Here is a 15,637-nt window from a genome sequence, read left to right as displayed (position 1 = left end):
AAATACCCTGTATAGTTGTGTTGAACGTCAGTGCTTGCATTATTTTTAATAAATAGCTTAAAATAGCATCTTTTAACCGAAGACGTCTTGTCTTCGGTTGTTCTCAAGGAGGGTACAGAGGACCCTTTGGTCTAAGTGCTAGAGATTCACTTGAGGCTCTTATGTTTTATTATTTTTCTGACTTTTGGATCCTAAGTATGGTAGAAAAAAAAATTTGAGACATTTTTTTTTTTTAATTTGGAAATTTTGTATAATTAATTGATGTTAAAAATTGAGGTTAAGAATTATAACACTTTTTATTTTTGGTAATTGAGATTTTATTTAAACAATTAGATAAATGTTTGTATTATAAAACAATTAATATCGACTTTATTAATTACGTGATACGAATACAATTTTCATATTTGAACTAATTTAATTCGATTTAAAAAAATCCACCTACAGAGTGTATCAAAACAGTTATACAAATAATACTACTAGAGACAATATCGCAAAGGTATTCGTTAAATGTTTTAGATTTTGTTCTTTTTACGTCAAATTTACAATATGTTCACAGTTTGATCAAATTCTCACACTTAGAGAAAGATGAAGCATGGTGGAACAAAAAAGTGTTTTGAAGTTTTAAAAACAAACAAACAAACATGCTTACTTTCGCATTTATAATATATAGAGATAATTAAATTTTAATATATCTTATATTGAAACTGAATGTTGATTTAGTGTTTAAACAAAATTTTACTTCCGCCACCTAATTTTTTTTTTTATTGAATTTAAAAAATAGTTGATGACATTCACTTGAAATTTGGCATAAATTTATTTTTATGAATAATATTTTTTTAAAATTAAAAACTGGCTTCAGCAAATCTGCTATACAGCCAATGAATTATATTAAAGAATGCCAAATCAGATATAGATATTACATTGAATTAAAAATTTGAAAAATCATTAATATTTAATTATTGAATGTATGTAAGCTAGAAGGTAAACTGAGCACTTTTTACAGTAATAAATTTGATGCAGAATATTACAGTAGATGAAATCGTTGGAAAAACAATTTTTTGTCAACCCTAGTAACTCCGTTTATTAATGCGTAATCTATTCCGTGCGCGGTAAGCCACATGTCGGTAAGGCAGTTAGCTCTTACCAATTAAAAAAAATAGTATTACTACTCGCCAATAGATGGCAGTAAGAGTCACATTTCATGTTCGTTTCAGTTTTTCCTGAGAACACGGATAAAATAACATTTTCTAAAAATGTTGTTTTAAATGCTAGATCGATTTTTCGCTCCAAAAAACCCCTGCATATTAATTTTCATGAAAATCATTGGGGCCGTTTTTGCCCTAATGACCATTTTTTTAAAAACAGGTGCTAGTTTTATTTCTATTATTGTTAATATTCTAGATAAAAAATGAAAATTGTTTCTAAGCAAAAATAGTTTAGATTTTAATAATACACATTTAAATAAACAAAACTCTTGGATATTTACATAAAATTTTATCAAAAAAAAATTTGTTTAAGAGGTTTTGAAGTACTTGTACAAATTATGGAAAACAATTGACTCATAAGTCAATTTGTGTATAACACAACTTGACTTAAGTCACTTGACTAAACATAATGTTAAGTGTCATGTCAAACAGATTAATAAACAAGACTTTGAATTGGAAAATAAGATAAGCAACTTCTTTTAGAAAATTTTAACCTCTTGGAAAACTCATTAAACTATATAATTCTTTATTAAAAATTTATCAAATACATTTCGATTTTTCTTTTTGATTTCAGATAATTTCGAAAAAATGGTCTATGTTAGGATAAATCGACATAAAATTTTTTTTTAATCAACTTTTAAAAAGTATCATTTCTTCCTGCCTCCAATTCTTAGATTAAGTAGTAATCAATGCCAGTCTTGAACTTAAGCTTTTCAAAATTTTTTTTTATGTAATTGCTGAATTAGAAACAATGAGCTTGATGCACGTAGGTGATTTTCCTTGCAAGGCTAGCAATAATTAAACTTAAATTGTGTAAAACCACAAAACTTCAAGGTTGCCGAGTAAAAAAAAGTATTTCATATCATTCAAGCTAGATTTTACCAAAATAAAGCTTTTTCTAAACTATAGATGAAATACAGAATGTTATAAAAAGAACGGTACATTTTCGTAAAATTTCAAATTTTGCAAATTTTAATTTTAATTATACTCTTTCAAATTTTCCCAACGGAAACATAGCCTGAAAAAGATTCAAGTGAGATACCTGCTCGACGGCTCAATCTTCACTGCTATTCCAATCGAGGCTAGACCAGCGCATCCACAACTAGGAAGGCGGGATACTCCAAATCCATGCGCGTTTCTGGCAACCGAGATATTAGCCTGAAACTACCAACGCTCCATCATTGTAGGCTCCAGAGCACCTTGTTAGGGATCGGAAACTATCTAAACTCCTACTGGCTGAGACATGTTAGTACCCGAGCTGACCACCGCAGCATACCCGTCGAATTTGGACGCAGATGCAGCCCTCGTCTTGCCTGCGCTATAGCCCTACCAACGGAAACTTGTTTGTAGATTAAATCCTTCACCATAAATTGCTCTGGGGCGCATTTTGTTGTTGTTGTTTTTTTTTCCTTGAAAGACCTAAAACGATTACTTTACTTGATCTAAGAATTGAAGTAATTTTGAAATTTTATTTTTTTTATAAATCTAGAATTCTCATTGATTATCTTCGATAATCTTTAGAAATTAATCAAAATGCGAAAATCATCAAACGATATTAACGTTTCACATATGGACACTCGATCACCCTGTACGAACAATGATTCAACTACGCCTGGAGGAAGTAATCAACGACGTAGAGGAGTATCACGTTTTAGTATTAGACGATTATTATATGCAAGTCCATTAGGTGGACGTCGATTACCACGATCTGTTCAAACCACTTCCAAGAACCATCATAGACCTTTTGGTAAGTATTTCACAAATTATTTTTAACGTTCTAAACAGAAAATACTGAGGCTTCAGTTTTTCGTTTCGGGCTAACATTTTTTTTTTGTGGATTTCACGTATTCGTATTTTCGAAATTTTCTCTCATCCTAGTCAGAAATGATATTTTTTTTAGTTTTCCCTTCCCCTAAAAACTCGCCATTTTCAGATGTAAAATTTTAAAATGAAAGCACAATTATCAACTTCCATGTGTAGGCAAAGTTATCCTTTCGATAAAAATTAATGAAATTTATTTTTCAGCTCGAGAAGGTACGGAAGCTCGAAGTAGTTCATCATCACGAATCAATGAACGTTTTCATCCGGAAATCCGTGCAACAAATAGTGGGCCAGGAGCATTTCCACATCAACAGGAATTACAAAAAACTGTTAGTCGTTCATCAGTTTTTACAACAAGTACAGCGAAAGTAATTATTTTTATCTTTCGCCATATATACCTTCCTTTTTTGACTTTCAAATAATTATAGAGAAACATTTTGTTTATTATGAAACAGACGCCCCTCTTTTGGTTCGGGGGTTAAAAATTCAAGTTTGTATAATTAACACAGTTGCCTTGCTCTGGCTGTGGTGAAAATAATTGCAGGCGTAATCCAATGGATTTTCATATGTTGGCTACTTCATACTGCCAGGCCGCCTAGTGCCTAGAGACCCTAAAATTCACATTAAAAATTATTCCTAATAACAGGTGTTCTATGACAACTCCTGTTTTATTTTATATAAAACGCATTTCTTCGCCCCACCCCCCACGCTATTTTAACTCGTCAGCACTCGCATTATGAACATTTTGCTAACGCTCGATTTAAAACATAAATAACTTATTTTTTTCAAATGATATAAGTTGTTGAATACAATTATGTACAATTATGTTGAGGTTATGATTTACAAAGTAAAAGAATATTTAACGCGCGAAATATGAACGGCTGACGCGAGTACTGACGGGTTTAGAACTCATTCGAACTATGTTCAACTTGTAATACTAAATTCTTTGATATTTCCAGAAGATATTAATGTTCCGCATTGTTTTTTCTTAGAGTGGCGAAGGTGTATGGCTCGAATGTCCATTATGTTTGGCCGAATTATCAAGTGAAGAATTCCCTGAACTAATGGCATGCGGTCATCGTTCATGTTATAATTGTTTACAACAATATCTCCGAATTGAAATTTCAGAATCTCGTGTATGTATTGCTTGCCCGGAATGTGCTGAGCCAATGCATCCAAATGGTTAGTAACTGTTTTAATTTGCCCATCATAGTTTAATTTCGTATTTGAAAATAATTTTATTTTTTTGTGGACAGAAATACGATCAATTTTAGATGATAATACACAATATGAAAAATATGAAGATTTTATGGTTAGACGAGTATTAGCTGTTGATCCTGACACTAGATGGTGTCCAGCACCAGATTGTAGGTGAGCTTAAAGAGACTTCGTTTGTTTATTGATAGTTTCTGAGATACAGAACTGTTTAATCTTCCTTTTCATAGCTATAAAGGTTTCCTTTTTTCTGAAACTATTGATAGCAAAGCTTCACTAAGTACCAGAAAATCAATTTTCTATGACTTGTGACTATCGCATTCGACTTACGTAATTCATTGACTCTCGAATTATGAAATGAAATAAGGTTTTTTTAATTTAATTTAATTTTGTTATTAGTTATGCTGTGGTAGCAACAGGTTGCGCCAGTTGTCCAAAACTTCATTGTGAACGTCCTGGCTGTGATTCATATTTTTGTTATCATTGTAAAGCTGAATGGCATCCCAATCAAACATGTGATGCTGCACGCGCACAACGTTCACCTAATGTACGCTCATCATCGGTTAGTTTTAGTCAAGATTCTAGACAAAGTAAGTATACAAAAAAACGAGAAAACTTCGGTTTAATCAAACTGAACGCCTATTTAAAAATATTTCTCCGATGCTCATGATTTGAATTATGTAAAATTGCAGACGATATAAAACCTTGCCCAAGATGTCAAGTGTTAATAGTTAAAATGGACGATGGATCCTGCAATCATATGATGTGCGCAGTTTGTGGAGCTGAATTTTGTTGGCTCTGTATGAAAGAAATTAGTGATCTACATTATCTTAGGTAAGTGCAGAACGATTTCTTCATAAACGGAGTATACAGGGTGAGTCATTTTAATATATAATGGCTAATAGGTTGTTTTGGTAGTTAACCAGTCAAAAAATAACTTAAATCAAAGTTCCAGAGTTTGTTAGGGGACATCATGTTCTGACATCAGATTGGACCTAGTTCTTCGAAGTTCTTTAATAGCCAATTTAGATTCTAAACGATAAGAGTTAGAATGGCACATTAAATTATAAAGTTGATCCTCATAGAAAAACTAACATTTTTCATCCAAATCATTTCCGGAGGAAATACCACTTAAAAATATGCCATTATTGTATTTAATCGAAAGAAAATACGCTGATCAGTTTAGAATCTAAATTGGCTATTAATGCAACCCCGAAGAACTAGGTCCAATTTGACGTCAGAACATGATATTCCCCATCTAATTCTACAATTTTTTTTATTGGTTAACTACAAAACGAGCTATTAGCCCTTATAGATTAAAATAACCCACCCTGTATAACATTCAACAAAAAATCTAGATACCCTAATCTGTGTTGATATGAAATATTTCAGTCCTTCTGGTTGCACATTTTGGGGTAAAAAACCATGGTCTCGAAAGAAGAAAATACTATGGCAACTTGGAACACTTGTTGGTGCCCCCGTTGGAATTGCTTTAGTTGCCGGCATTGCAGTACCGGCTATGATAATAGGTAAGAAATTTATTTTTTATTTGTAGAACTTTTACTAATTTGTTTGTTTTATGTGTATAGGAATTCCTGTTTGGATTGGACGAAAATTATATACAAGATATCGTTCGGCAAATAAACATAAGCGAAATGCTGCTATCATTGGTGGAGTTACTGCCTCGGTAAGTTTTATTAAAATTAATATACTTTGATATATATTTCATATGTACAGGGTTAACAAATATGTGGAGTAAAAAAAACACTTGGTTTAAAAACTTAGCATCACTTTATCGCTGTGCGTAAACATATTTAATATTACATAATAATTAGCATTAATATAAACGGTAAAATTTTTAGGATAATATTCGGAGATCTTGATTTTCCATTGTTTTGCATGTAATTCCTATATGCACCTGCATTTTCAGGAATAAAAAATATTAGTATATCTAGTGAACTGGGTGGATTTATTTTTCAGCGATAAAATGAAAAACTATTTATATAATTACCATGCTGAGTTTCCTCTCTCAGTCTAAACCGTTCCCTTCGTTCGTCAGATTTATAAATTTCATGCATAGATGATTTTTCTTTTACATGCGGAATTATTTCAAAGATTTCAACAGGTTCTGTTTTATCTTTAATTGCGTGTCCATGCCTAAATTCTGATGTCCCTCTACAATCTGAATTTTGCTTTGTTGTATGTGCTTGTAAAGTAACCGTTTTTGTTTGAACATTTTCAGTTCGCACTCGCTTTGGTTCTAAAGTAAGTGTTTTCGATTCTAAAATTTCGCTTGGTACTTTATTTATTGAACTTGATTGTAAAATAACAACTTTGGTTTGTAAAATTCCAGTTGGTAGTGTTGATACAATTGTTGTAATATGTTTTAAAATCGCAGTTTTTACTCTTAACGTATCAGATGGTTTTGTAATTTTTGACAAAGTTACATATTTTGCTTGTAAGGTTTCAAGTGGTACACTTTTTGTTTTAATTGCTTGTAAAGTTTCAGTTTTTGATTGTAAAGTTTCAACAGTTGAACTTCTTTCTAAAGTAGATGAATTTGCTGGTATTGTAACAGGTTTTACATTTGTAATTTTGATACTTCCGCCTGTTTAGAGGTAAGGGAGCATAATCTCTTATGGCTGTTTGACTCAAAAAGGGACCACAAAAAGCATGAAATAAAGTGGCTAGAATACTACAGCAGCGCTGTTCTTATTTAATGCTTTTCGTCGGACTCTACCTTTCTAAGTGACATGTGCTTACCCTCCGGTCTATCGATATTTGGTAATATATCTGTAATCGCGGTAATTGTTGGAGTATCAAATTTTGTTGAAACCAATTTATATTTTGTTCCAATGCCCATGCTGTAAAATTCCACATGATCTACATGTGTTTTTCTTTCCCAACTTAAAATTGATTGGGTGATTAGAGTTGGAACATTTGTGGGTTGTTTTGTGAGTTTAGTAGGTTTAATTTCTGGGATTGGTTGACGGTTTTTTTTAACATCCGTTGAAATAACATTTGGGATAAGGTTCGGTGTTGTTACTGTTGAAATAATCGTTTTTGAAAATAATCTTGGTTAATTTCTGAGAAACCGGGTGAAAATATTTCACTGAAAAAATCTTCAAACTCTACATAAGACTTTTCTAAAGTATTTTTTCTCTGGACAATAAAAAAAAAAGTGTGAAGAGTTTTCAAAACTTTTTCCGAGCTTTTTTCAGATAAATATTTCCACCAGAGAATAACCAAACAATATTTTTTCAATCTTTTAGATTACCTGCTTTATTTAGGCTAATATTTAGAGTTTCCCATGTCATAATCGGTTTATTGGTAATCATGTTTGGAATATCTTTAATTGTTGAAAATTTTGGATTAATTTCGAAGTATGTGGGAACAATTGTATTATATATTTGGGTTGATTTACTTGGGTTAAGATTTGGATAACCTATTAACTTCCATGTCGGTTCGGTGATCGAATTTGAAATATATTCAGTCTTTTTTGGAAGTATGGTTTGTTTATTATCTAAAAATTTGGGATCAATAATTTCATAACGTTCCATGATATCCGTTAAAGTGTTACTTGAATGCGTTATTGTATCCCATGTTATAAACGGATGAGTGATTGGATGTGGTATATTTCCTGTTATTTTTGAGAAAATAATTGGTTCCATGATTGTTTTTGATGATATAATGGTTGAATCAGTTCCACTTGGGAGAGTTGTTATCGTTAATGTAAATATCGGTTTGATGCTTCCAATATTTTCAGTTATCTTTGAAAATCTTGATGTTGATATGATATCAATTTTTTCCATATTCCATCTTTTCATGACATCTGTTAAAGTTTTACTCGGATATAAGACAGACAAAATCGGTTGTTTGGTGGTTGATTTTCCAATGTTTGAATTAATTACCGTTTTCCAGGTCATAATCAAATCAGGTTTATGAATATTTTCAATTTTTGTTTTAACAATTTTCTGATTAACGTTTTTAAAATGTTCCATTTTATCTGTTAAAATTAAATTATTTTTAATTTTCCGTTCAATTAACAGACTAGCCAATTGTCATAGTTATTCAGCCATTCAATCAAATAGCTAAAATCAAATGATTTGGCTAGCCTATTCATTTAAATTTAGTTCACTTTCTGTCACCTGGCGCTATGCTTACAATTGATGTAGTTTTGTCATTTGAGAATTCATCGCAATTTTTAATCGATTCTATTATAACGCTTTACTTTGATTAGACAAGCTGATTTAGAAAGTGAGATAAAAAAATTCCGTTCGATTGTCTTGAATTTTACCTGTTTGAGTTATCGACGGTAGTAAATTTCCATTGCTCATAGTTTTCTGTTGCAAATGCGGTAAAGTAATAGTGCCTTTATTTATGGGATAAACAGTTTTTATCACTTTAAGTCTATCGACATGATGCCCTAAATTAAAACTTTTAATTTTTGGTAGCAATACCCGAGCTAAAATTAAAAAAAAAACGATTAGAATCCAAAAACATTTGCCTTAAAAAATATTATACCATTGGATATATTATATTCCGAAATTTCTAACTCAATAAAAGGGTTTAATTGTGGAATAATACTTTTTTGTTTTGATAAAATTTGTGATAATTTCGGTATTGTTGAAAGTATAACTTTCTTTTTTCCCATAATTTTTGTACTACTGGTTAAAGTTAATGGATTTTCAAATTTTGTTCGTTCTGATAATGATACTTGAACTGAAACTAGAAAATTAAACGAGATTACTGCCTGAGTCATCAAGAAGACGTTACATAATCCAATTATTTTAGGATACAAGATATCTTTCGAAAAAATCAAGGTGAAAAAACTTCTCTAAAACTGATCTTACTGGAACAAAGATGTTTTTGTATAAAATTAAGAGCTACGCAGTGTCCGACAACGTGGATTATCGTTTCCTTTTCTCCTCCTGAAGAAGGGCTATCGTTTTCTTCTCTCCCTAAACCCGAATTATCCTCTTCTGATCTTATTTATCTTGTAGAGATACAAGTATGTACCTCTTGATTTTGTAAAGAGCTTTCTAATCATAGTTCCATTCAATAACAGCTTACAGATCATAAGAAGCACATCGGGAGAAGCAAATCGATGGCCCGAATTGTACCATCTCTTGCGAATTCAGCGTCTTCCAATTCCTTGGAATGACTTTGTGATCAGGACAACAATTCTGTCCTGTTCGAGGGCTCAGTTTTGTCTATTCGAATTCTTCACACATGACCAACTTCTGCATGGTAATCACTGTTTAAAACTATACCCCATAGTCTACTTTTAGGCGCAGCTCCATTCCTACTTAAAGGGTATCTTTCCTGGAAGCTTGTTTCCAAAGTTGGGAGAGGATAAAAAGTAAAAAAAAAAGAAGGATTTTCTCCACGATTTTTTCGTAGATAAATCCTAAAAGAACTAGATTAAAACGTCTTACCCGGACATTGTTACTGGAATAGGTATAGGCATTCGGCAATCCTTTTTATTAGTATCTTTAATTCGTACGTCAAAATAATCACATTTTAATATGCTACTTTCAAAATGTTTCTTTCATTGTGTTTCCGAGTCATAGCTTTGCTAGCGCGAACAAAAAATTATCATTAAAATACTAACAGAGATTTTTACACAATTTTCCCTCAATTTCGAAGGGTAAGACGTTTAACGTCAAAATATTCTACTGCCAAACTTGGTTAATTTCTTACCTGGTATATAAAACGATGTTCGATTTAATTTTAAATCATCATATTTACTAATCGATATTGGTAATTGATCGCTGGTAACTGTGGTTGATGAGAAAATTTTTTGGAAGTTCTGAGATGTATTCATAGATTTTTGTTCTTCATTCAGTAATGGTTTTGTATTAATAGTCGAAAATTCTTCATTACTCGACGTAATCCATGTCGCTGTTTTAATACGCACTCCAAATTTAGAAAATTTATTATCTGTTAGTATTTCATGATTTGTAATCGATTTTACTGTTTTTGGTTGTAAATCACTTTTGGGTTTATTAAAGTCTATCATTTTAGTCGGTATAATATTAGATTTCCCCACTTTTGTGGAATATAAAGAATGCTCGAAATCAGGTTTCAACGAAATAATATCTTGGCCAACTTGACCTTTAGGTGTGTCCAATTTATTTGACCTTAATTCACTTTTGGGCTTATTAAATTCTATCATATTAGTCGGAAAAATATTAAGAGTGTTTTCCATTTTTGTAGAATACAACGAGTGCTCGGAATCAGGTTTCAACGAAATTATACCTTGTTCTACTTGACCTTTAGGTGTGTTCAATTTATTTGACCTTAACTCACTTTTGAGTTTATTAAATTCTATTATTTTTATCGGTAAAATGTTCGGAGTTTTTTCAATGGAATGTAACGGATACTGATCAGGTTTCTTATTCAATGGAATCGTATCTGATCCTAAACCATCTCTGGATGTGTAAAATTTATTCGATTCTAATTCACTATTAGGATTGAAATTTTCTATTATAGTTTGTAGAATGCTTGGAAGTATTCCAATGTTTACGGAATGTAAAGAGTACTGATAATTATCCTTCGGCTTTTGACCTTTAAGTAAGTCGATTTGATTTGGTCGTAATTCAATTTTGGGTTTGTTAAATTCTATCGTTTTAGATGGTAAAATGTTTGAAGGTTTTTTTGTTATGGAATGCAAAGTAGAGTACACATGAACTAAGTTCTTATCCAATGAAATATTCGATTCAAAAAGGCTTAAAATAGTTTGACTTAACCTATTTTGTGGTATATGAAATTTCATTACACGTGTTGGCAAAATATTGAAAGGTTTCTCGGTATTTATGGAATATAAAGAGTTGTCATCAGTTTTTTTGCCTAATTCGCTTTTGGGCTTGTTGAGTTGTATGATTTTGTTTGGTAAAATTGTCGAAGGTTTTGCTACGTTTGTGGAATGCAAGGGATACGTGATATCAGGTTTCTTAAGCAGCGGGAACGATCCTAAATGAACTTTGGTTTTGTTCAATTGATTTACTTCTAATATATTAGTAGGCTTGTTAGACTCCATCGTTTCACTTGGTAGAATGTTTGAAGTTTTCCCGATGTTTATAGAATGGATTAGATACTCAAGATTGGATATAGTATCTGATCCAAGATGACTTTTGGGAATTTTGTATACGGTTGGTTTTAAAATATTTTTGGGTTTATCAAATTGTAGTATTTGAGGCGAAGATTTCTTCCCAATAATGCTATGCAACGATTTTCCGTACGAAGGAGTACTATCTAGTCGAAAATGATTTTTGGAGGTTTCAAATATACTTGTTCCTAACTTAGTTTTGGAAATATCAAATATGGTAGTTTGGGGCGGCAGAATAAATGCAGTTTTTTCCAAACTTATGGAGTATAATGTTTGCTTATCACCAGGTTTTACATTCGATGGAATATTTGGTCGTAAATGAGTTGTAAGTGATTTGGACGATAACATATTTGAAGTTTTTGTTGCATTTACGGAGTTTATTTTATAAGTATCAGATTTCTTGTATGAAAGGATAATACTTGGCCGTAAAATACTTTTAGGCATATCAAATGATGTCGTTTGAGACGGCTGAATATATGATGTTTTCCCCGAACTTATGGAGTACAATGTATGCTTATCACCTGGTTTTACATTCGATGAATAATCTGGTCGTAAATGAGTTGTAATTGATTCGGACGATAATATATTTGAAGTTTTTGTTGCGTTTACGGGTTGTATTTTGTAAGTGTCGTCAAATTTGTTATATGAAAGGGTAGTACTTGGTCGTAAAATACTTTTAGGCATGTCAAATGATGTCGTTTGAGACGACTGAAAATGTGAAGTTTTTCCCAAACGTATGGAATATAATGTGTGCTTATCACCTGGTTTTACATTCGATGAATAATCTGGTCGTAAATGAGTTGTAATTGATTCGGACGATAATATATTTGAAGTTTTTGTTGCGTTTACGGGTTGTATTTTGTAAGTGTCGTCAAATTTGTTATATGAAAGGGTAGTACTTGGTCGTAAAATACTTTTAGGCATGTCAAATGATGTCGTTTGAGACGACTGAAAATGTGAAGTTTTTCCCAAACGTATGGAATATAATGTGTGCTTATCACCTGGTTTTACATTCGATGAATAATCTGGTCGTAAATGAGTTGTAATTGATTTGGACGATAACATATTTGAAGTTTTTGTCGCGTTTATGGGGTGTATTTTGTAAGATTTGTTATATGAAAGGGTAGTACTTGGTCGTAAAATACTTTTAGGAATGTCAAATGATGTCGTTTGAGACGGCTGAATAAATGGAGTTGCTTGTATATTCGTGGAATGCAACGCATAGTCAATCTCAGATGTTTTTTTATGCGTTGAAATATTTGGTCGTAATCGATTTTTTGATACGTCATATGCAATCGTTTTAGACGATGATACATTCCATGGTTTTACTACATTTTGGGAATCTAATCTATATTTTTCACTAGGTTTCCTGTACGATGTTTTTGAAATTTTTGCTGTATTTTTGGAATAAGTCGAATACGTGTTGTTATGTTTCTCTAAAGATAGAATAGTAGTTGGTGGCAAATAAATTTTCGAAGTATTTCGGGGTGAAAAACTACTTGCTCGCAAAGGATTCTTAATTCTTTCCCTTTCTACCATTTCAGATGAAGGAAGTTTTTCAATTTTTTCTGACTTTTTAGTGCTTGGTCGCGTATTATTAAACGATATCTCGTGTGATGGTAGAATTTCAAAAGTTTTTCCTATGTTTACAGACTTTAACGTGTTTTCATTTGATTTTAAATGAGTTTTTCGCGCTTCGGTTGGAAAGATATTTGATGTTCTTACGATATTTGTGGTATGTAAGGAATATTCGTCATTAGATTTTAAATTTGATCTAGTTCTTAACCGAGAGAGAACTTTAGTTCGAGATGGTGAGATATTTGAAAGTTTTTCTACATTAGTAGAACTTAACTTGACCTTATCATTAGATTTTCTAAACGATATAATTTTAGTTGGAGGTAAAGAAGTTTTATGAATATCAAATCTGGTCGTTTTTGTAGGTCGAATATTTAAACCTTTTTCGATGTGCTTTGAATTTAAAGTATAATTCTCGTCAAATTTCGTAGATTCACTAAAATTCCCATTCTGGGTAGAATTATTAATACGAATAAAATTTGTTTTTATCGAAAATTTTGAGTCAGGTTTAAGTGTGTCAGGTGTTTGAAATGATAATTTTTTTGAATCAAGTGGGGATGTAGTATTTTTGGTCTGTAAATATGTTTGAGTTCTGGAAATAAATTTTCCATCCAAATTTAACTCGTTTTTATATTGTGGCACTAAAGATTTATCTTTCAAAACTTGAGATGTTGGTTTAGATTTCAATTCTGTTAATGATATTATTTTAAAATCGTTAATGTTTGTTGAATTTATGCTATCTTGATTGGCAAAATCAGTATATATGACTTTGGTTGGCGAAATTTTTTCTGACACATTAGTATTTAGGTGGTCTGTATTTATAACATCTTTACGAACGGGTATTAATGTGGCAGTTTTATTAAGAATCTTTTTTGTTTTCACTGTAGATATGGCTAATTCCGATGGTAAAATATCTGTTGAAATTGTTTCTGAGAATAAATCAGTTTTAAGTATATCTGCGTTTTTTTCTTTTTGGATCGAGTCTTCCAAAATTGGATCTGTTATTAAGGATGTAGTGACTATTTTTGTTGGCGAAAGTTTAGATTTCACTGTAGATGTGAATAATCTTGTACTATAAATATTCGAAGATGATTTTTTTGATAATAAATTAGTTTTGAGTTTATTTGTGGTTTTAGCCGTTTGATTCGAAATTTCCAAGATTGTATTATTTTTTATTAGCTTTGTGGTTGCTTTTGTTGGCACAATTTTTGGTTTTACTAAAGGCGTGGATAATTTGGAAGGATAAATATTTTTGGAAATTGTTTTTGAAAATAAATCAGTTTTCAGTGTATTTTTGTTTTTTTCTGTTTGATTCGTGATTTTCAAGATTGGAGTTGTTTTTAAAGGTATCATGGCAGCCTTTGTAGGCACCATCTTTGATTTTATTAAAGGCGTGGATAATTTTGAAAGATATATATCTGTTGAAATTGTTTCTGAGAATAAATCAGTTTTAAGTATATTTACGTTTTTTTGCTTTTGAATCGATTCTTCCAAGATTGGTTCTGTTATTAAGGTTGTTGTGACTATCCTTGAAGGAGAAATTTTAGATTTCATTGTAGATGTGAATAATCTTGTACTATAAATATTTGAAGAAGATTTTTTTGACAAAGTGCTTTTTTCAGTTTTATTCGAATCTTCCAAGAGTGGAGTTATTTTTAAAGGTATTTTGGTTGATTTTGTAGAAACAATCTTAATTTTTCCTAAAGGCGTTAAGACTTCAATTGCATTAGTATCTTTTGAAAATGTTACTGAAAATATATCAGGCTTTAGTTTGTCAGTGTTATTAGATTGTTTCAAAGCTGTATTTGTTTTTATGGGTATTGAGGATATCTCAATAGGCGCAATTCTTGATGTCACTAAAAATGGTGACGTGGAATAGACATTTTTGAGAAATGTATCTGAAACAAATTATAAGTTTTCAGTTTTTGTAATCTGTTTTTTAACACCATGCAATTGTAGCCGCCATGGCATTACATCATACGGCTGTGTAAACTAAATAGTTTAAATTATACAAAATATCAGAGCATTTGTCAGTTGACACAGCCAACTGACGTCATGACCACAGAGCAATATGGCATCCAGGTTTTTCGTCAAATTACGCGCGAAATTTGAAAATATAATATTTAAAAGCATTTTTATGGCACTTAGAATTTTACCTGTTTCTGTTTTAAATTCAATTTCCAGTTTATCTGTATTGGTGGCATTTTTTTTCCAAACTGTTGGTGATTTCGAAATAATGCTTGATGTTAAAGATATTTTTTCTCCAGTCAATATATTTGTGTTCACTGGAACTTGAAATACTTTTGAAGGTAAAATATTCGAGTCTTTTGTGGGTATTACAGGAAATGTATTTGAAATTAAAGATGTAGTTTCTTCAGGCAATGTACTTGAAACTAAGGATGTAGTTTCTTCAGGCAATGTACTTGAAACTAAGGATGTAATTTCTTCAGGCAATGTACTTGAAATTAAGGATGTAGTTTTCTCAGGAAATTTATTAGAAATGGAAGTAGTTTCTTCAGGAAATGTACTTGGCGGCATTTTCGTGTGTGTTACTATCAAAGATGGCTGATTGGTTCCCATATCTTTACTTAAATATTGATTAAAAGTGTTCGTTGTAATATGAATAGTCGGGGATTTTTCAGTTTCTATAAATTTCGTTTCATTTAGTTTGATTTTTTTATAATATGGACTTTTTCGTTTCGTCGTTATA

The 15,637-nt window shown here is 31.3% G+C and overlaps 1 protein-coding gene across 1 annotated transcript in view; it reads left to right on the top strand.

The window, feature by feature from the left end:
- Positions 1–15,637, top strand: part of LOC123292328 (E3 ubiquitin-protein ligase RNF19A-like) — a 32,102-nt gene that overhangs the window by 5,389 nt on the left and 11,076 nt on the right. Inside the window, exons 2-9 of the mRNA XM_044872950.1 lie at positions 2,695–2,952; positions 3,231–3,394; positions 4,019–4,208; positions 4,283–4,397; positions 4,641–4,831; positions 4,934–5,075; positions 5,634–5,770; positions 5,831–5,928. Coding sequence (XP_044728885.1) covers positions 2,739–2,952; positions 3,231–3,394; positions 4,019–4,208; positions 4,283–4,397; positions 4,641–4,831; positions 4,934–5,075; positions 5,634–5,770; positions 5,831–5,928 — 1,251 coding nt within the window. The 5' untranslated portion in view covers positions 2,695–2,738. The remainder of the gene's footprint in view (positions 1–2,694; positions 2,953–3,230; positions 3,395–4,018; positions 4,209–4,282; positions 4,398–4,640; positions 4,832–4,933; positions 5,076–5,633; positions 5,771–5,830; positions 5,929–15,637) is intronic.

Source organism: Chrysoperla carnea, chromosome 2 (genome assembly GCF_905475395.1).
Source record: "Chrysoperla carnea chromosome 2, inChrCarn1.1, whole genome shotgun sequence".
NCBI lineage: Eukaryota > Metazoa > Arthropoda > Insecta > Neuroptera > Chrysopidae > Chrysoperla > Chrysoperla carnea.
Note: the sequence above shows the minus strand (reverse complement) of the source record. Positions and strands in the feature narration are given on the sequence as shown.